This window comes from Ursus arctos, unplaced genomic scaffold, assembly GCF_023065955.2.
Source record: "Ursus arctos isolate Adak ecotype North America unplaced genomic scaffold, UrsArc2.0 scaffold_13, whole genome shotgun sequence".
NCBI lineage: Eukaryota > Metazoa > Chordata > Mammalia > Carnivora > Ursidae > Ursus > Ursus arctos.
This window is the reverse complement of record NW_026622797.1, coordinates 40,003,144-40,024,137: the sequence shown is the minus strand read 5'-3', so window position 1 is coordinate 40,024,137 and position 20,994 is coordinate 40,003,144. Positions and strand designations below refer to the sequence as shown.

Here is a 20,994-nt window from a genome sequence, read left to right as displayed (position 1 = left end):
CCAACTTACATGTGGGTATTTCATTAAAAAAAAAAATCCTGACATTTCACTGCAGATGCATTATTTTTTAATACATTGCTATGAATGGGACTGAGATACTTAAATTTTCAGTTCCTCAAAGATCTGGGAGAGGTCAGATACCACGATCTCACAGTCAAAATGTTTTATATATAATACAGGTGTAAATATAAATCTAGTTTTCGCTAAACGGAAGGAAAGAGTAAAATTTCAAAGCAGTCAGGGAGATTGGAAGGTAAATTTAGGATGGGCAGACCACCATATATGTTCATTTTTGCAATGTCTCTCTCCCAGCCCACCATTTCCTTTGTTAATTGTCCCTACTTAAATGAAGAGGAAAGGAATTAGATCATCAGATAACTCACACCCACCTTTAACTTCACACACCTTGGCCAAAATGAAACAAGTTTGCGCTGGCTAAACTTTGTTCCACCATTTTTATTTACTGCAACATGAAACATGCAATATATATAATTTAAGAAAAGATTGTAATATTATAAAATACAGAACTTTTTATTATCCCTGGACTTTTGGTGAAACAAGCACTAACTAAAACCAGTAATTGCTATCTATAAAGAGTAACTACAAGTAGTGGTATTCACGTCTCTAATGCTATTCCAGTTTTCTTGTCAGCAAATTTAAACTACAACTTCATCTCAACCTGGCTACTCCTCTGTGCCTTTTCTCCCCCACCCTTCCACGTTCACCGGCCTCCTCTCCACTCTCCTCCCCGCCTTTCCTCTGCCCCTCCCCTTCTCCAGCCCCTCCTCCTCGTTGAGTCAGTGGCTTGAAACTTTTAAAAGCTCTGTGCTCCAATTAGAAAAAAGCTTTTACGAGGTATCAGCACTTTTCTTTCATTAGGGGGAAGGAGTGAAGAAAGTACCAAACAGCAGCAGACTTTTAAACTTTAAATAGACAGGTCTGAGTGCCTGAACTTGCTTTTTCATTTTACTTCATCCTCCAAGGAGTTCAATCACTTGGCGTGCCTACTTCTTTTAAGAGAAAGAGTAAGTTAAAAAAAACCAAAAAACAAAAAACTTTACCTGTTCGTTTCTTTTTCTACATGTAAAAGTTTTCTAAAGTTTTAAAATGTGTTAAATGTAGCTTTGATATGATACTGTAAGTGGAATGATGTACTTGAAAATGTGTCTAGAGTTTTGAACGTTCAGTATTTTCTTAACTGTTGAAAAGTTTCTAACAGTAATGCAACAGGTAAAATAAGATTCGGACCTTTCCGATTAGAATAAAGAACCAGTTTACTGGATATTTGGTTCTTCATTTTAGAGTATAATTTTGCTTTTTTTTTTGTAATCGGTAATAGTCTAGGTGTTTTGTAACTGGGGTTGGGGGGGGGAGTTGGGGCCTGGGTTGGGGATTTGACTGACAATATCACAAAAATCAAAGTGCAAATTTGCTTAGCATGCTTGCTATAGAATTCTACACTACGTGCTTTTTCATATGTAAATCTTGATGTTCTATAGTTGTGCAAAGCAAACTTCTTAACAAAGTGCTTTGTTAAGACCTTGCGGTTACTTGACTTCCACGTGGTCCCTCCCTAGAATTTTCCCCAGTAAATAAAAAGATACAAAAATCAGAGTTGTAGTATTGAGGTTTTTAAAGCAACAGTAAGTAGTTACTTTGTGTTAGCAACCTCTGTGGAAACATGAGACCCTCAGTAGAGCCACCTTTTTTACTCGACCACGTTGGCAATTCAGCAGATGAAATCCCTTGAATGGGTGGTGGTTACTTACAAAGCATTAGAAGGGAAGAAGAGACGTTTAGAACAAAAGTGAATGCCAGGGTGCATTTCCAAAACCGTCTCCTAAAACTGAAGCTCTTAGAATGTGAAACAAAATTTCTTAAATAGCGCCTTAGAAGGAGCTAGCTTCCCCCCACCCCTCCGACCCCTCTTCTGCCTGTCCGAACCTGTAAGAGACTTCAGAGCTGTAAGGCAACTTTGGGTTGGAGTTGTTTGGGTGCTGCCTGTAGGCAGTGATGACGTTGATTTGTTATTTTAAAGGGTTCAGTTCTTAAATGCTCTTGTTGGTAACACGCATTCTGGTAGCCAGAAATGCAACCATGCATTTTCGTGCCCGCTGAGGATTTTGTCTCTTCACACTTCACAGGCCAAAGTAATTAGTTTAAATTCTTGGTGTGACCCTGAGGTTTGAAGCATTTGCACCGGCGAACGCTGAAAAGCAAATAAAAATGAAAGCTTATACGGAGGCCGGGGTGGGGGGGTTGGGGGGAGCGCGGGGCGCCTCTGCCATCTTAGCATCTGTCGGGCTCGCCCCGGACTCCTGCGCTGCCCGAGCCCCAGGGTTTGTCGAGGTTTGCAACGTTTCCCTGAAATCCTTACCAAACGGAGCGCAGGTCCGCGGCCGCCACTGTAAAGGAAGGGGAGGGGGAGAGGAGCAGGGGCAGATGGACTGCGTGCCAAATGGTAAAAGAAGAGCAAACGATTAATTTAATTAAACGTGTCAATCTAATTTACCTTCCCGCCCCCCTCCTTTTTTCCCCCTCTTAAACTTACGGAATCCTACTGTGTAAACGTTGGTAAGGCAATCTGAGTACCTTGGAAATTACCGTGCTTATATTGCACTTGTAACTCTTGGAAGTTCTCGAAACTTCCCAAGAATGGGGGTGGGGAGCGGGGGGGGGGGCGTAATGAAATGAGGAAAGAGCTAATGACGTGTCCAAAGGCAAATCAGTACAGGATTCGGAAACTCAGAGCTTGAGTTCCGAGCAGCGGATTGCCCACACCGTCCTCTAAGGCGTCCAAATGTTTGCTGAACGTTTCTGATAAAGCTTATCATAATCTCCGCTTGACCAACCTCATACTCATCCTTACCCTGAGGCGTGCCTGTGTTTCTCTTCAGAAGTGCAAAGTGGGGGTGGGAAGAGCTGAGCTGTAGATTGTTGGTAGATTTGGGTTTATTTGGAGGTGGGTTTAATTTCTTTTTCACCAAGTTTGTAATAAAAAGATGCTTCCTCTTACCCTCAGAAAATTGGGCACACTTGTTCACAACGTGTCCCGTTGCAATTTGAACAAGATTGAAATTTCTTAAAGAAACCCAATTTTTACTTTTGTACAAGGATTGTTGAAAATAAAAGCCTGTAGTAATGCAGAGATCTCAGTAAATTAATTCCATCTCAAATAATGAAATAAACTGGTTAGGTACAAAATACCTCTGGGAAAGTATAATTAATTTTTCTAGATAGGCCACATTGACTGAAAATTCTACCAATGGCAGGAGTAGGTTCTGCCCTGGCAATCTGTATGTGTGATGCTTTGTACTTCCCAAAGTCACAGAGCTGTCACCTGTCCTTTGGGTGGAAAATGGCACTGGTAGTGTGCTTCTACTTCCTTCACTGTTTAAACAGCTTCCACATTTTTCTAATGTGAAAATGTAGTTTATCACCACAGCTGCCCCATCCACTCTGTTTCTCACCCTTTACTGTGTGATTCCTACATTGCTGACCCTCTCTGGGAAACAAGGTTTCAAAGATACTCAGTAGCAAGCATCTAAAAGGGTGTGTTTTCAGATATTGAGAGTTGTTTTCTTACTTACATGTTTCCAATTCCTGCATAGAGAAGGATGGAAACTCATGATACAGTGCATTCCTTCCTTTCTTTTATAATATCCAGAGGTGTAGCTTGGTATGAAGCCTCAGAGCCTTTTATATATGATACCGGAGGGAAGGGAATGATAGGAAAGTCACCAGTGATTAATACCTTCTACTCCACCTTTCCTGTTGTTCTGACTTTCCTCCAAGATTCTTGGTGGTTTAAATAGATTGTTGAAGCTTATCCACAGACAGCAATTCAGCTCTGGACGGAAAAGTAGTTATCTAGTGTTTATCATTAAGGTCAATATTCAACATGGGTCAAGTTAAAAAAAAAATCCCAGGATTTCTCCTTCATGGGAGGTTAATTGATTATATATATATTTTTGATCCTTGGGATAACTACCTAAATTCTTCACTTTGCCTGTCTAAATTCACCATTTGGCTATGTATGTACGTAATGTCTTTTGCCAAAATGAAAACACAAACCATGGTGAGATAACGTATATCAATGGCTTTAGCCTTAAAATTTTCTGTAATCTACATATCCAAATTTTCCTAGCTTTCTAAGTAATTTCTGGAAAATATGTTTTATGGAATGCTTAAAACTCACAGTAATACAGAAATGGAGTGGTGGGGGTTTTTCGTTTCTGTTTTTAGCAATTTCTGTGAGCCAGATATGTTCTATAGGATATGGCTCTTTTCATGATTTGGGGAAGATGCCTTCAAATAGAAACAAAGACAGGCAGACATTTTTCGTGTTTTTCTCTCCTTATCAGCTGATAAAGAGTAAATTCTTCCTTCTCACAGATCTGTATGGGATTGCTAAAATAGGAATATTGTACTCATTACAAGAGCATCTTGAAAACTGAATTTGATTACCATTAGGAAAATGTTAATCATTTCCTAGTTGCTGTTTTGCTAAAGAAAATATTACAAGATACGAAAATAAGTGAGCTGTTATCTATGTAAGATCTTTTAAAGAATAATAGCTAAACTATTGAGCTCTTACAAGAGCTTCAAGTGCGTGCGTTACCTTATTCGGAGCTCGCTGAAGAAAATAGACTGTTCTTAATCAATACACTTGTGAGTACCCTAATGGTGTGTTTACATGATGACAAAATAACCAGGCTGTTCAATAAAAATAGTCAATTCGGAGGTGAGTAGAGGGGAGCACCAAGAACTGACAAACTACATTTTTTTAAGCCCCTCAGATCACAATAGAAGAACATGGCTTTTTGCCTGTGGCTTCTAGCTCAGGGTTATTCTTCTATCACCCCTGAAGTGACCATGAGGCACTTCTGTTAGTGGGGGAGTCGAGTGGTAGCTGCTGAACTGGGGCGGGCGTGTTGTCTCTCTTTGGTAGGCATCATACGATCTTTGGAGTCCCTCACCCCTTAACATCCATCTCATCTCACTGTTCTCTGAACATGGATGCAGATTGACTATGTGATGAACGGGGGTAAGAACCAAGGAAAGAAAGGTTCGTCTCACCCCCCCACCCCCGTTCCCCCCATCCCACCCCACCCCCCCCCCGAAACAAACAAACAAACAAACCCATGCAGTTCTATGCCATGCATCATATGCCTGAGGAAATAAAGTGGTATCATTCTTTACAGAGGAATCTAAGGATAATCGGGGAACCATAAGGCAGAATTGTAAATAGAATAGATGTTTAAATGGAGTAGGTTTGATATACCACAGAGTTAGGCTAACTGTCCAGGTATAAGGAAGCAAAGGTTGTGTATTACTTGATGAACCTGGAATATTTGTCATGGTACCTGATTCAAATCATTTAATTGCCTGAATAGATGACTACACCGAGATGTTCTGTCACCCAGGGTTTCTCTCAGCTGTTGCTCTTCCCCTTCAGAGCCCCAGGCCTACCTCAAGATTTGTCATTCTTGAAATAAAAACAAGTTTAAGCAGCCCATTTCTTCTATTGCAAGGCACTCTGTTGTTATATATTCTCAGCAATGATGACATCACATAGTACAGTCAGAGAGAATACTGCAGAGTTGGGGGATGACAGCACAAGGTGGTGGTGGTGGTGGTTTTAAAATCTTAACCTGTAACAACATAATGGTAAGACTGAGTAAACATCTATGATACCTGACACGGTGCTGTAAGAATCCCAAATTACTATAGTGTCACGTAATAAATTCAAGAAGCTCTTTGTTAAGAACCTTTTTTTCTGACATCAGTCCTTATTGCCTGCTCAGGGGTCATTTGAAGCAGTTGTTTCAACAGATACTTTTCTGTTTTAGCAATTTTCACTTGAAAATTTAATGTCTGTTTGCTGCTGACAGTACTTTTTTTCTTTCTTTTCTTTTTTTTTTTTACTATGAAAGTCCCTTTTTTAATTAATTTGAAACTTCAGAAGTTTGGGATATACGTAAGAGGATCCTGAAGAGGTAGTGAACAGTGGAACCTGGTTCTCTCCCTTTCCTTCCTTCTTTCCTTCCTTCCTTCCTTCCTTCCTTCCTTCCTTCCTTCCTTCCTTTCTTTCTCTCTTTTCTTCTTTCTTTCTTTCTTTCTTTCTTTCTTTCTTTCTTTCTTTCTTTCTTTCTTTCTCTTTCGTACAGGCCTCCTTTAATTCATTTAATAGATGTTTATTTAGTATCTCTGACTCTTTCAAGTACTTGGAGACAGCAGTGGACAAAGAAACGCCCTAGTGGAGCTCACGTTCTAGTTGAGGAAAGCAGATAGTAGTAAGTCCTTGTCATGGAGGGAGATAAACAACAAACAGGTAAATATATGTAATATGTCAAGTAGAGCTAAAGACCATTAAAAAAAAAAACAACAAAGCGCAGGACAAAGGGGATAGGAAGTGACAGGACTGGAGGGCTGGCTGATGAAGTGAGACCAGAGGGGAGACCTACGGAAGTGAGGAAGTGAACCAAGAAGACAGAGCAGAGCTGAACAAGGCAGATCAGCTTGTTAGTTCTTGAGGTTGGCTGTTGGAGGAGAATAGTTTGGCAAGCAGGGTGACTAGGCTAGTGACCTGAAACCTGAGGAGGTGATGATGGCTGAGATCAGGCGAGGAGCAGGGGTGGTGGTGAAATTCCGTCAGTCTGGGTTTTGGGGGAAGATAAAGCCTATAGTATTTGCTGACAGAATGAATGTGGGTTATGTTAATTATGTGTGGATGTGACTATTACCAGGGAACATCTGGCTGTTGTAACGGTAGAGGAATGGTCAGGACTGAGCCCACTCAGAGACATTTACTGCAAGGGACAGGGGTTCTTACAAAAGTTAAAGGAAAACATGAGGAGGTTTACATTTTAGCTTAGGGGCTTAAAATTTTTTTGTTTCAGTATATTAAACGCACACACAGCATTACCATTTTCCCCAAGTAGATCTATTTAATGATTTTTATGAGGAACTTATATAGTCATTTTCCTACACATTTTTAACCCTCATGATTTTTTTTTTCTTCATCTTCTCTAAGTGCTTGTTGAATCATAAAAAGGTGATGGGTGTCAAGTCTCACTTTAGTTTTTAACAATCCTATTTGCCATTATTTGAGTCCCTACTCTAAGCTTATTACAGCTGTCACTTAGGAAATTCTTTAAAATTGAAATTAAAATATTTTCTAGTTTTCCTAGCAATTCTTAGTACATTAGTACATTAATACATGAAATGACTTGACTACAGCTTTGGCACGGTGATTTGCTCTGGCAAAAGGGACAGTCAAAAGTGATGTAAAATTGAAGCTTTATTTTTATTTTAAATAGGGTGTTTGAGTCCTAGTGCTCTTGGGGAGCGTCAGATGGAAGTGGAGTGACACAAGGTGGTGCGGTGAAGGGTCAGCTTCATTCCCAGCGGCCCAGACAGCCTCGGCTCTTGATCCTGGGCCACCCCTTTGGCCTTTTTAGATAACGCTCTGTCCCTTTCTGCTCTTCTGACATTTCCCCAATCCTAAATATTTTGAACAAGAGAGCATCAAAAATGTCAAGGAACCCTTGGCCTGCTTCCTGGTGTGAAACTTCAGAATCACCTGGTGCATTTGTTTAAAAAACAGAAAAGAGACAAACTAATTTCCCAGCACTGCCCCCCTCCCCCCAGCCCCACCACCTCATCCAAAATCTTAATCAGTCAGGCTGGTGAGTGCTGGGAGTGTATGTTTTTAACAAATGCTATCAAATGTTTGTGATGTGGTTGGGAACCACTGCAGAGGGTCCAGAGGGTCCTCGGACAGTCGGGCAGGTCATGCTTGAATACCTGGCTTTTGGCCTCTAGTCTGGAGGGCCATGAAGAGCAATGGAAAATGTGACCTAATATGGTACACAGAAGACAGAAGAAGGGTGCCCCAGCTGCTGTCAAGCATTTGCTTCTAATGACAACTTTGCATACCTCCTTCACTGAGACCTTATTTTACCTATAAAGTTCCAGCCTGGAAACCTAGCGGTGAAGGCATGAATATATATGATGAACATTCAGCCGCTTCCACTGCTGTGCGCTTCTCATGTATCATGTAAAAAATACGCCTGTCTTACGCTGGTGAATATGAATGAGGGATCTAGTCTGTAAATCAATGCCAGAGATTCTGTGAACTTATAATTATGCCTATTATTTATAAAAAGACATTAATTTTTTGACTAAGACTTGGAAAAATGAAAATACTAATGGGGTGAGGGGGTCAACTAGTTGATAGAACTTTCGACTCACAACAAAGGGAACACCTACCAGAAAAGGTAATTATTTTTGTTTGAAAATCACAAGCATTATAAACCATCACATTAAACATTATCTGATGGTCTCTATGATAGTGGTAATGACTGGTTACAGGATACTAGGTGTGTAATTGGATAATTCATCTCATTCAGATGAAAGAGTATTAACTCATTAATGCAAATGACAACTGTGTGGGTGCTTAAAGAAAATATAACTTTGCAATTAAGTTGCTGGTGTATTAATAAAGAACTACTACCTAGTGAACTGCTCAGTGACCCAGTTCACATACTGTGGCACTGTAGGGTATTTTTGGGAATCTCAGAATTACATGAAAGTTGAGTTTTATTTTCCATAGAATGTACTGAAGCTTAGGGATTAATTGCCACAGCATCTACATAATCATATTTTAACTTTGAACCTTGAATAATGATGAAACACTGACCAGAATGACTTCTCAGTATGCCTGGTAATATATCTAAACGTGTTAAGTTTGTCTTGAGCTCAGTCATTGAGTGAATTTGATGAGATGTATGCAGACAGTTGATCATTTTAGAGTTGATTGTTTTTGCGGTCCCCCTTCCCTCCCAGCAATTGGAGTATTGAGCAAAAGCAGATGACACTGGCAAAATATGTAATTCTCTGCAAACAGAATTAAGGCCAATTTACACATCATCACATAGAAACTATCTACTGATATAACTCCAAAAATTCTGTTATGTTTGTTTGACCCTCATGGACTGTACTTCTTCATTCCCAGGGTAGTATTTTCTGCTAAATTGTAGGTTCTTTCTTTTGCGTTCTCTCACCATCAAACTGTCCATCAAAGCTAAATTACTCCCTATCACTTTGAGCCTTCCCTTGAGTCTTTAACGCTCTTTGTCAACCTTATAAGCCTTTGTTCTTTTTTGACTGCTCTTTTCATACATCAGTTTCACTGTCTAACTTGTCACTTCACAATCTAAAATGGCCCTTCCCAAAAGTAGAAGGGAAGCTCCCTTTTTTATGACCGTTGGAAAAGCTTTATTCCTGTGACCTGCCCACCCACCTCCCACTCTTCCCTCAGCATTCTTTGGCACCAGTCTCTGGGTTGCCATCAAAGACACCATCAACTGCTGGTTTAGATAGCTGGTACATAGTTCACTTTATGGATCAGCCATCTCTTTGTTCCATCCAGGAAATCCCAGGCCGGATTTCCATTTCATTTTTTCTGGCCTCTGTATCCTGGAGGTGCAGGCATTAAATGGCAATGTAATGTTGCATGGTAGGGAAGAAGGCTCCCTTGGATTTCATTTACTTCCTACAAGAAGGTGGCTCATAATTTTCATATTCAGATAATGAACACATTTCCAAGAAGCCCGTATAATCCTACTTTCAGTTGCACTATTTAAAATTTCATTACTAAGCTCCTGGAAAGTCTTTGCTTGTTTTTGATTATTAAATAGTTTTTGACCACTTCATCCATTTTTTACTCTCCACTTAATACTCTGCTGAAAATTAAACTATATTCTCTATGCCTGCCACATATAATGTCACTCATTTCTTCCCAGCTCTCAGCCCTTGCTAAGATTGTATCAAAGTGTGAAAATATTTCTAGCCTTAATCCAGCTTTATTATAATTTTAAAACCAGTGTGGTGCATTGGAAATCCTTAGCCTTGGGATCATAAGTCTTCCTGTGGCTATACTGATAGCCAAGTATTTCCTATACCTTTAAGAGCTCAACTTTCATCAGTTAAATGAACTATTGGCAATTGGACGTATAAATTGAATTAGCTAAATAACTTTTGAGGTCCATGTCATCTCCACAGACTTGGGTCCATTTCTCATCCCAGAAATGGGGAAGTCTTAGGCTTAGGTATTGATAGAAAGTTAAATCTAGTGTATAGGATGAGGGCCCAAAGCCCGATAAGGGAACTTGAAAGTATACAGCAATCAAAAGATGAAAAACCAATCATTTTTGCTAGAGAGAACACTTCAAAATTGTCTCCCCCCCCCCCACCCCGCCTTAGGCTATAATTAGTATGAGACAAATTGAACTTTTCCTTGAAATGTGATGTGCAGGGGTGCATGGGTGGCTCAGTCGGTTAGGCTTCTGGCTCTTGGTTTCAGCCATGGTCATGATCTCATGAATCATGAGGTCGAGCCTCACGTGGAGCTCCACACTCAGTGGGAATGTGCTTGAAGATTCTTTCCCTCTGACACTCCCCCAACTCGTGCCCAAGCACACTCTCTAAGATAAAATGAACAAATCTTAAAAAAAAAAAAAAAAATGTGATGGGCATTTAGTCTTTGCTCTTTTGAAAGTAGTTTCCTGCACATAATGACACATTATGTCAAAAGGGTGTATTTTAGTACAACGTATTTTTCTCTGGGCAGAAGACAGATTTCTGAACCACATAAGTCACTGCTTAAGAAGAAACAGAAGTATAATAACCATAACATAGAATGTGCACAAAGTACAATTGAAGTAGCAAGGTGAAGCAGTTCAGAGTACAATTAGGAATAAAATGCTATATAATAGGATTGAGGTTTGGAAACGGGGTGTGTGTGTGTGTGTGTGTGTGTGTTCCTGGGTGTTCTTACCCCAGTTCTTAAACACCCATACTTTTTGAATACCGTCCTTCAGCATTTTGCTTAGGCATGCATCCAGACGAAGGCCTACCCGGCAAGAATTGTCCTCATTTATCAGACGGATAAAATAAGCAGAGGCACTTAGCATAGACAGTTTCTCAAGTCACATGGTGGGGCAGTAGTTGAGCAAGTAACATATCTTTGCAAGTTAGGATTTCAGTTTACTGGGCATGTCAGCTCTGCTTCTAAGACTTACTGTATCTCAGGAAAATTGTGAGACTTGTTTGCAGGGGAAGATGGGACAGGAAGAGTTCGCACTTTTTTTTTTTTTTGGAAAAGTGATAGGTAAGAGACCTTTTACAATATTTTGACTGTTGACTGGAAACAACTGTAGATTTTAACTAATAATTTGTAGCCCATGATCATTTAGTTGTCTTTTTTGCTTCTTTTCAGGTGGTGCCCAGGCAACATGGGTGACTGGAGTGCCTTAGGCAAACTCCTTGACAAGGTTCAAGCCTATTCCACTGCTGGAGGGAAGGTGTGGCTGTCTGTCCTTTTCATTTTCCGAATTCTGCTATTGGGGACAGCGGTTGAGTCGGCCTGGGGTGATGAGCAGTCTGCCTTTCGTTGTAACACTCAACAACCTGGTTGTGAAAATGTCTGCTATGACAAATCCTTCCCAATCTCTCATGTACGCTTCTGGGTCCTGCAGATCATATTTGTGTCTGTTCCCACGCTCCTGTACCTGGCTCACGTGTTCTACGTGATGCGGAAGGAAGAGAAACTGAACAAGAAAGAGGAGGAGCTCAAAGTGGCCCAAACAGATGGTGTCAACGTGGAGATGCACTTGAAGCAGATTGAAATAAAGAAGTTCAAGTATGGTATTGAAGAGCATGGCAAGGTGAAAATGCGAGGGGGCCTGCTGCGAACCTACATCATCAGCATCCTCTTCAAGTCTGTCTTCGAGGTGGCCTTCTTGCTGATCCAGTGGTACATCTATGGATTCAGCTTGAGTGCCGTTTACACTTGCAAAAGAGATCCCTGCCCTCATCAGGTAGACTGCTTCCTCTCTCGCCCCACGGAGAAAACCATCTTCATCATCTTCATGCTGGTAGTGTCCTTGGTGTCTCTTGCCCTGAACATCATCGAACTCTTCTATGTGTTCTTCAAGGGTGTTAAGGATCGTGTGAAGGGGAAGAGCGATCCTTACCATGCTACCACTGGCCCACTGAGTCCCTCCAAAGACTGTGGATCTCCGAAATACGCATATTTCAATGGCTGCTCCTCACCCACCGCTCCCCTCTCACCCATGTCTCCTCCTGGGTACAAGCTGGTTACTGGAGACAGAAACAATTCTTCCTGCCGCAATTACAACAAACAAGCAAGTGAGCAAAACTGGGCTAATTACAGTGCAGAACAAAATCGAATGGGGCAGGCGGGAAGCACCATCTCCAACTCCCATGCACAGCCTTTTGATTTCCCTGATGACAACCAGAATTCTAAAAAACTAGCTACTGGGCACGAACTGCAACCACTAGCCATTGTGGACCAGCGGCCTTCCAGCAGAGCCAGCAGCCGTGCCAGCAGCCGACCTCGGCCTGACGACCTGGAGATCTAGAGCCAGGCTTGAGAGCATTGAGATTCCACTCAGTTGTGGAGAAGAGAAAAGGTGCTGTAGAAAGTGCACCTTAGGTGTTCATTTTGTTCCAGTGGAGGTGGTACTCAACAGCCTTCGTATGAGGCTTAGAAAACACAAAGACATTAGGATACCTGGGTTCATTGGAGGTGTTTGGGATAGATGGGTGGAGAGGGAGGGGATAAGGGAGGTACAAGTTGGTATTTAATGTAGTTGATTCAAAGAACTTTAGTTCTAAGTATAAGTTGCATTAGGTGATACATAGGTAAGGGCTTTTTCTCCCCCACACACCCCCTAAGAATAGTTCTGTGTATGTGAAAGAATGGGTGATATTTTTGGTTAAATAGTTTTTGTTTTACCATGAAACTGAAATAACTTTGGCCAGGAAGAAATACTTCCTGGACCTCTTATTTCATTTTACCAAGAGAAAGTTGGAGGATTGTCCTTATGTCCCTGCTAAAACATTCCATTGTTAAAATTTGCACTTTGAAGGTAAGCGTTCTAGGCCTGACCCTCCAGGTGTCTGTGGACTTGTCATACTATATTTTCTGTTCTTGGTATCAGTTAAAGGTTCAGACAAGGCCCACAGAAAAAGACTTTCCATGCATTTTCAAATCTCAGTCAGTCATATGTACATTATTATTTTTTTTTTTTTTACATCTACTTGCATCCTATTAATGCCATCACTTTTTCATCATTCCTCAACTACTGTTCACATTCATTTAATGGTTTCTGTAAACATTTTTAAAGCAGTTGAGATGTCACTTAACATTTTTTGAATTAGAGTCAGGGAAGCAAGCCATGCTCAATATTTAACAATCACTTGTATGTGTATGTGTGTGGAAGTGTGTGTTTTATTTGTCATGTATTGGTACAAGCAGAGCAGTATAAACTCACAAACACAGATTTGAAAATAATGCACACACAGTGTTCAAATTTGAGCCTTCCTCATGGATTTTGTGGTGTGGGCCAATATGGTGTTTACATTATATAATTCCTGCTGTGCAAGTAAAGCACACTCCCCCCCCCCCCCAAGTGTTTTTTTTCCCCTATGTATCCTGTTGTGGATACTGGTTTTGTTAGTTATGATTTTTTCCCTTTTTTTTTTCTTTTTTAGAATGTAGCAGTAATGCTATTGCTGAAATGGATGATTTTCTTTTTCTGAAATGTAATCATGGATGCTTGAATGATAGAATTTTAGTACTGTAAACAGGCTTTAGTAATTAATGTGAGACACTTAGAAGAAATGCTTAGAGTGGGCTTTTAAGTGTGCCTAAATGAATTTTGCAGTAACTGATATTCTTGGTTTTGTCCTACTTAATACACATGAATTAAGAACTTGTATTCTGTTATGAGTTAGACAGTCTTTTGGAGTGACCAGCAACTTTGATGTTTGCACTAAGATTTTATTTGGAATGCAAGAGAGGTTGAAAGACTTTCAGTAGTACACATGAAACTAATTTATTTGAAATATACCCTAAAGAAATCTACCAGTTTCTTCAAATGCCTTTTTAAAACCCATCAGAGATGATTAGTGAAAATGCAGAGTATCATACTTTTCTTCTTGCATGTCAGCTACATAAACAGTTTTTACAATGAAAAATACTAATTTGTTTGACATTCCATGTTAAACTACTGTCATGTTCAGCTTCCTTGCATGTAATGTAGACCTAGTCCATCAGATCATGTGTTCTGGAGAGTGTTCTTTATTCAATAAAGTTTTAATTTAGTATAAGAATAGCCTCTATATCCGTGTGATTTTTAAACCTTGTAGTACATGTATTCATGATCATCAAAGACATTTCTGTTGGTTATGATGATTTAGGCAAATAGGATTCACAAGTTTCAGGAGTGTTTAGAAAACTATCATTACAGCTACATTATTCAGTGCAACATTGATTGTTAACATTTGTGGGTATTTGTTCAACTGAGAGGATGATGAAGTTCTCAAGTGTTGAATCTGGAATATAAGATCAACGAGATGCTTGGTAAAGGTTTAAATAAGGTAATGGTAAGTAATTTAGCAGCTCTCACATGACAGAAGTAAGCATAAAAAGGTAAGGTTGATGATACAGCTGTGGAGCCTCCTGGAGATAATAGCAAAGTCAGTGTAAGTATGGTTATGCTCTGCGACGAAAGAATGGAACAGATCTATGAGTCTATTCTAAGACATTGTGAAAATACAGAACGACTGTTAACACTCCCTTCCCACCCACCCCCAAAATTGAATCATTCAGAGGGAGTAGAACAGTTTGGGGCAATGTATAATATTGCTGTAATTTTAAATATAAAACAGTAATAATCCTAAATCACCTTTCAAGAATTTTAATTTTTAAAAATCTACATATACATTATCACAAAGCAAACAATTACTAGAGCATAAGATCATTACTAATTTAGAAATGATCTAGTCCAGTTCAATTGCATTTTCTTTTATGAGGAAAGGCTATGAGATCTGCCTAAAATCAAAGGATTAATAACCAGTTTCCTGGTCAATTATATCATAATTGGTAATGTCAACATTTCTTCAGGTATTATCATTTGGCTGGCTGAGAAACCAATGGGAGAGGCAACTTTTCTCTGTGCATCTATGTGTTTGCACTTACTATGGGGAATAGAGAAACTAATGATTTATTTGAATGTACACGTTTCTATGTCCTGCACATGCAAGGGTCATGGGATATGGATGGGCAAATGATTAGACCACTGAATGTTGAAGTAGGGTGGAGGTATGAAATAGGTTTCTGATACAGCTGTGTGGAAGTGGGAGGGCAAGTTGCATATTTCAGAAATAGTTCATTCTAAACTTTCCCAACTTTAAAGCTTTCACGATTTATTACAAATAGGCATATTATAAATATACAGTTTTGTAAATATACATATATCCGAGAAGTTCTCATTCCCAGAGGAAGTCACTGTTAAAAGTCAGTCACTAACCATGTATCAGGAACTTTGTTAAGGAGTGGCAATGTTTAGAATGGCCCCACAATTCCCCCCCCCCAAGGAAGCTTACAAGGTGAACCCTTCCAGAAGTTTAAAAAAGATGTTCCACTCTTCATTTTGCTTATCTTAATTGGCTGCCTGCTTTCCACAACTAAAAATTAAATTGAGTAGTGTTTAAAAATTGTGAGAAAACTATGTGGTTTCATTCCACAAATATTAGGTACTCATTCTTTGCATATAATTGCATCTTTAAAAAAATCAGAAAATTTTGAATTTTCTAGAAGTAGTACAACTTTCTATGGTGGCGGAAATGTTTTATTTTGTTCACTATGGCAGCCACTAGCCACATGCATGTATTGAGCACTTGAAATGTGGCTAGTGAATCTGAAGAAATGGAGTAATTTAAATTTTAATTAAACAGCCGCATGTGGCTAGTGGGTATCATATTGGGCAGGGCAGTTCTAGAATCTGCTGGGGGAAGGAAGTTTAATACTGAGTAGAAATGGGGGAGAAGATGGTCATGTTAGAATAGGAACAGGGAAGAGAAACTCAAGGTCCTTTTTACAGTCTTACAACAGTATTTCTAACTCTATAAACACTAGGAAACTCTTATTTTTAAACAAAGCCTCTGCTTTTATGTGAAATTCTCTAGTCTTTTGTTAGGTAATCATATATTTTATGTTACCGTTGTTTTACTTCAGAATTTTATATGCAAGCTTATGCTGCCTATTTTTAAAAGTGGTACGATTGTCTAATGTCTTCAAATATTGGGAAGAAGTCCAGTGTCCTTATTTGGTTCAGTGCATTAACATTCTAGCCTCTGTGAGTCTCTATTAAGTTTCCAGGCCATGGGCTGTTCTTTTACCTTATTTTGAGAAAATTGCTGAACCTCAACCTGCCCAGGATGCTAGTTTTCTGCCCACACACTGCCTCTCCTAAAAATTCCAAACTTCAGATTCCAACATGCCAGAACATCTGTGCTTTGTACTTGGAGGGAGAGCAAAATAATGAAGTTTGGGGGCTTATTAAAGTCTTAAAGTGAGTTCTTTATAAAGAGCACACCAACAGTGTAGAAACATGTTTATAATCTTTACTGGCTCTGAGATTCTGTTTTTACCTTTTCTTGGTTGGGCAAATATAGCTGAGCCTTGGCACGTCAGAATTCGCAGCTGGCAATTTTCAGAACTCAAGAGCAGACACGGAACAAACACCATAGAAACACTGCTTCAACAAGAATAAAGCGTATCGTGTAAAGAAGAAAGCTAATTTGGAGGAAGAATTCTGCATTTGTTTTCCTGGTCTTCAAAAATGTCGAAATTTTAAGTCATTATTTCTTCTGGTGTCATCCCAGAAGAAATATGTTTCTTTCAAACAACCAAAAGCTTATTTGGGCTATGACGTGTAGTGTAATTTCAATGCCTACACACTTCCCTGTTACAAAAATTGTCTCAAGAGGCCCCCACTTTGAAAGCAAAGCCTGGGCCCGAGTCTTATTTAATGCAACAAGCCATCTGCCTGTCTGCAACGTGGAACTGGAGCCTGGTGGGGCATTTCTGCGGGAATCTCTTTTTTTTTTTTTTTTAAAGATTTTATTTATTTATTCGACAGAGATAGAGACAGCCAGAGAGAGAGGGAACACAAGCAGGGGGAGCGGGAGAGGAAGAAGCAGGCTCATAGCAGAAGAGCCTGATGTGGGGCTCGATCCCAGATCGCTGGGACCACGCCCTGAGCCGAAGGCAGACGCTTTAACCGCTGTGCCACCCAGGCGCCCCTCTGCGGGAATCTCTTGTCAGTCAGTTACTCTTTACAAAACTTAATCGGAATTCATATAGACATTTAGATAGTTTTTAGTTGCTATGGCAGCAGAAACCATGAAGTTTATTTTAAAAGTAAGTGGAGAAAAGTATAAGACTCTCTTCTGCTTTGAAAAACTTGGGTCAGAGTTCTGTATTTCATATATTCAGGCATATTTATTAATTCTACACACAACTAATTGAGAAAAGCTTCCTTACATAAAATGGAAACAAACCCTAAGCCTAAACTCTATGAAAATGACTACGATTGAGGTTAACTCAAAGAACTCCAAAGAATAATGGGGAATATGTTGAGCTTCATTAAAATAGGACTTGAAGCCTCAACTCAGTCAGAGTCCCAAAGTTGAATTGGTCATTGCCCTTGAAGACTTAGATGGGATGGTGTCTCTAGTTCAAGTTTTCCTCAACTCAGAGCAACTGGAATTACATTCGCCTTCATAGTGCTCTACCATATTTATTTCTAATCATCCAAGCTTTATTCAGAACTAGAACAGCTGGAGAACTAGTTAAAGACGGTGTTTGTTCTGAGACAACTTTCCATATTTTGGTCAAGCTTGTCAATGACTGCGTTTTTGAGGGTAGGTAATTCAGAAATATCTGGGGGGAACCACTTTACATTCATGAGTTTCAAATTTCAGTGAGACCAAAGTAATTTGGAAATTAAATGTAACTATATCCAGCATCCTGCCATCTATAATTCAACGTAAGTTAAAACTGTAACAGAGATTTGCCTGTTGCATTACTTTCTGTTTACTTAATATATATCGTAATTATAATTTTGTAATTCATAATTTTAAAAACAAAAATCACAGCAGATACAATAAATTAGATTGTGATTAAGGGGATTTCAGGGTAGCACTTTAAATCACATTTCTTCTCCATTTTCACATTCTTCGTTTCTTCAGTCTAACCTCATCAGAGTTTTCTGGTTTGTCATAGCTGCAGGTTTTGTTCATAGCTGAAGTTTCAATTGTGTAATTTTTCCACGCTGAATCTGCAATTGAAGATAAAATGGATGAAATAACATGAAGCTTCCATCAGACTCCTTCCTTTCTATTTCGTATGCACATGTAGAACAGTTTTCTTGCTAGATTGTTGTTAGGTGTTTGTTAATTTGTGGTACCAAACACTTCCTTTTGTCATATATACCTTTTCCTTGCTCCCATAAATATTTACTTTAAAAACAAGTGCCAAGTTAAACGTTTCAATAGTAACTCTGGAATAATCTAGAAGTTTAACATTTGTAATTAAAGATTATCATTAAAAACCATCAAAATATTCGTTTGATTTTCATCTTTACTCTGGTCCTCACTTGTCTGGAGGACTTGCAGCATTCGTAATTAAAGAGTATGAGAACTGTAGGTGATGGCTATCTAAAACTCCAAACGTGGCAAATGTGGGAACCAGGGTGCCTTGGCATTTGACCAGTCAGTTTTAGTCAGCATTATAGCCAAGTCTGCCTCTGAACTGATGACTGTCCGTGATAACTAGCTATTATGTGTGAGTGAAAAAAGAGCTAAAGAAGCTATAGTGTATTCCAAGTAACACCAAATTAAAAAATTTCAATGTGGGAATCTGTTCATATAAAATGCACTAACATTGTAAGAAAAAAGAGTAGCTGTGATAGAAAAGTGTGGTTAGCTTGTTAACAGGAATTTACAACTTTTGTAGGTGCACAGGAGCACCTTGGCTTTGGAAATAAATCATTATGACAAAAAAAAAAAAAAACTTCACTCTTTCATGAATCAGTCTAAGGCAGTGTAAAGCCCATACAGATGGTTCCCGATTTATCATGGTTCAACTTAGGATTTTTTTGACTTTATGATGATGTCCTCTCTTGTGATACTGGGCAGAGCTGCAACTCCCAGTCAGCCACACGATCAAGAAGGTAAACCCTCAACCATTCTGTACCCATACAGTCATTCCATTTTTCACTTTCAGTACAGTATTTGATAAATTACATGAGATAGTCGATGCTTTATTATAAGACAGGCTTTGTCCATGGTCTCTCGTACTGTATGGTGACTAACATAACATAATAAAAAATTTAAAAAAAAAGATATTGTTAGTTGTAAATAAATAAATAAATTTCCATAAAAAAATAAGACAGGCTTTGTGTTAGATGGTTTTGCCCAACTGTAGGCTAGTGTAAGTGTTCTGAGTTCATTTAAGGTAGGCCGGTCTAAGCTATAACGTTCCATAGGTTAGAGGTACTAAATGCATTTTTGATTTAATGATCTTTACAACTTCAGATTTTTTTTTGGAATTAACCCCCATATAAGTCAAGGAAGATCTGTAGTTTGTGGTGACAAAGATAACCTGATGATTGGTTCAGGTATTTAGACTGGATTTTTCATTTAAAAAGTATTTTCATTTAAAAAGTATTCTTTAACAATCCTCTCAATTTGTGGCTACATGCAAGATGACCTTTAAAACGCAGACACTGTTTTTAAAAGCCGCATTACATTCAGGCTGTGAATGGTTTCAAGAATTAGAAGCATGAATGTCTTAAGATTTTCCCAAAATCCCAGGACTTCTGGGGAATTTCCAATATTTGTAGAACATAAACTCTGTTGCTTCTTGAAAAGTGTTCACGAACCTCAGATAATCAATACAAGTGTGCTGTGGGGTGAAATGATATGTCAAACAAAAATGACATACGTGGAAATAGACAGGAAAGTTCAAGAAAAGGGTGTCTGAAAAAATTCTTGCTTCATTAATAAGATTTGGTCTTGTATTCATCCTTATACACTACATGTTTTTAAAAGATGGTGCTTTAAACAAGTCTCGTGCCCTTTCTTGTTATTTTTAGTATCTCCCCAAACCATAAACACAACCATATGTCAGGGTAAAGCTGCACTGATGGTTTGGATTTGGTGTACTTTTATTTTTACCATTCATTTCCATTTATAGCAAGTAACATGTATTTTTTATCAATGGTCAGATTTTGTATATTTTGCTTGTGGGCTAGAGGTTTGAGGAATAGAATACTTTTCCTTTCACACCTTTCAATGCCTGTAATTTCAAACATGAATATTTTGAGAGTCTATCCAGAAATACTTTTTTTTTTTAATTTAAATTTATGGTTCTAGGAATTTTTGAAGCTGACAGAAGCACAGGTAAACTGAAACAGACTACTTGGGTTAGTATTTGTCATTTATCCACTGTGTGACCTTGAACAAGATCCGTGTAACCCTTGAGCTTCAGTCCCCCAACTATAAAAAAAAATAAAAATTCATTTCTTCAAGGTTGTTGTGATGATTAAATGAGATATGAATAAAGTACATAGGACATGCAGTAAGTCCCTGATAAACGGAAAGCAGTAACTAATGGTTACAATTTCTTTCAAAGGAAATGAGCAAAGCGAACGGTAATAATGCTGAAAAAAAAGATCCAGTACAGTCAAACTCAAGGCGTCAAAACACCACCCCTGTGTTTTCTTTTTCTTTTGTGTATGTGTGTTTTCTACTTCTGTAAAAATTTTAATAAGTGAAACAGTGATATGTCAATTTGTGTATCACAAGGCCATTGGAAAACAAGTCTTAGTGTCTTATACCAAATTCAACAATGTAGACAAGGACTAGAAAATAAGAACATATACATATGAAAAGAAAACAATGTGAGAAGCACTTCAAATAAATTCAACTCCTACAGTAGGTAGGTACACATTGTAAGTAACCTTCAGAACTCGGAGAATTTGATGATATAAAACTGTATGGATGAGTCAGAATGTATCCCTACCATAGAGTAGCTGAAAGTCTAGAGCATTA

General features: G+C 38.8%; 1 protein-coding gene across 1 annotated transcript; it reads left to right on the top strand.

Moving 5' to 3' along the window:
• Nucleotides 1-783: 783 nt before the first annotated feature.
• Nucleotides 784-14,205, top strand: GJA1 (gap junction protein alpha 1). Its single transcript, XM_026504720.4, has 2 exons — nucleotides 784-1,025; nucleotides 11,285-14,205. Exon 2 carries the CDS (start codon nucleotides 11,301-11,303, stop codon nucleotides 12,447-12,449), a length of 1,149 nt encoding a protein of 382 aa, XP_026360505.1. The 5' UTR covers nucleotides 784-1,025; nucleotides 11,285-11,300; the 3' UTR covers nucleotides 12,450-14,205.
• Nucleotides 14,206-20,994: the final 6,789 nt, after the last annotated feature.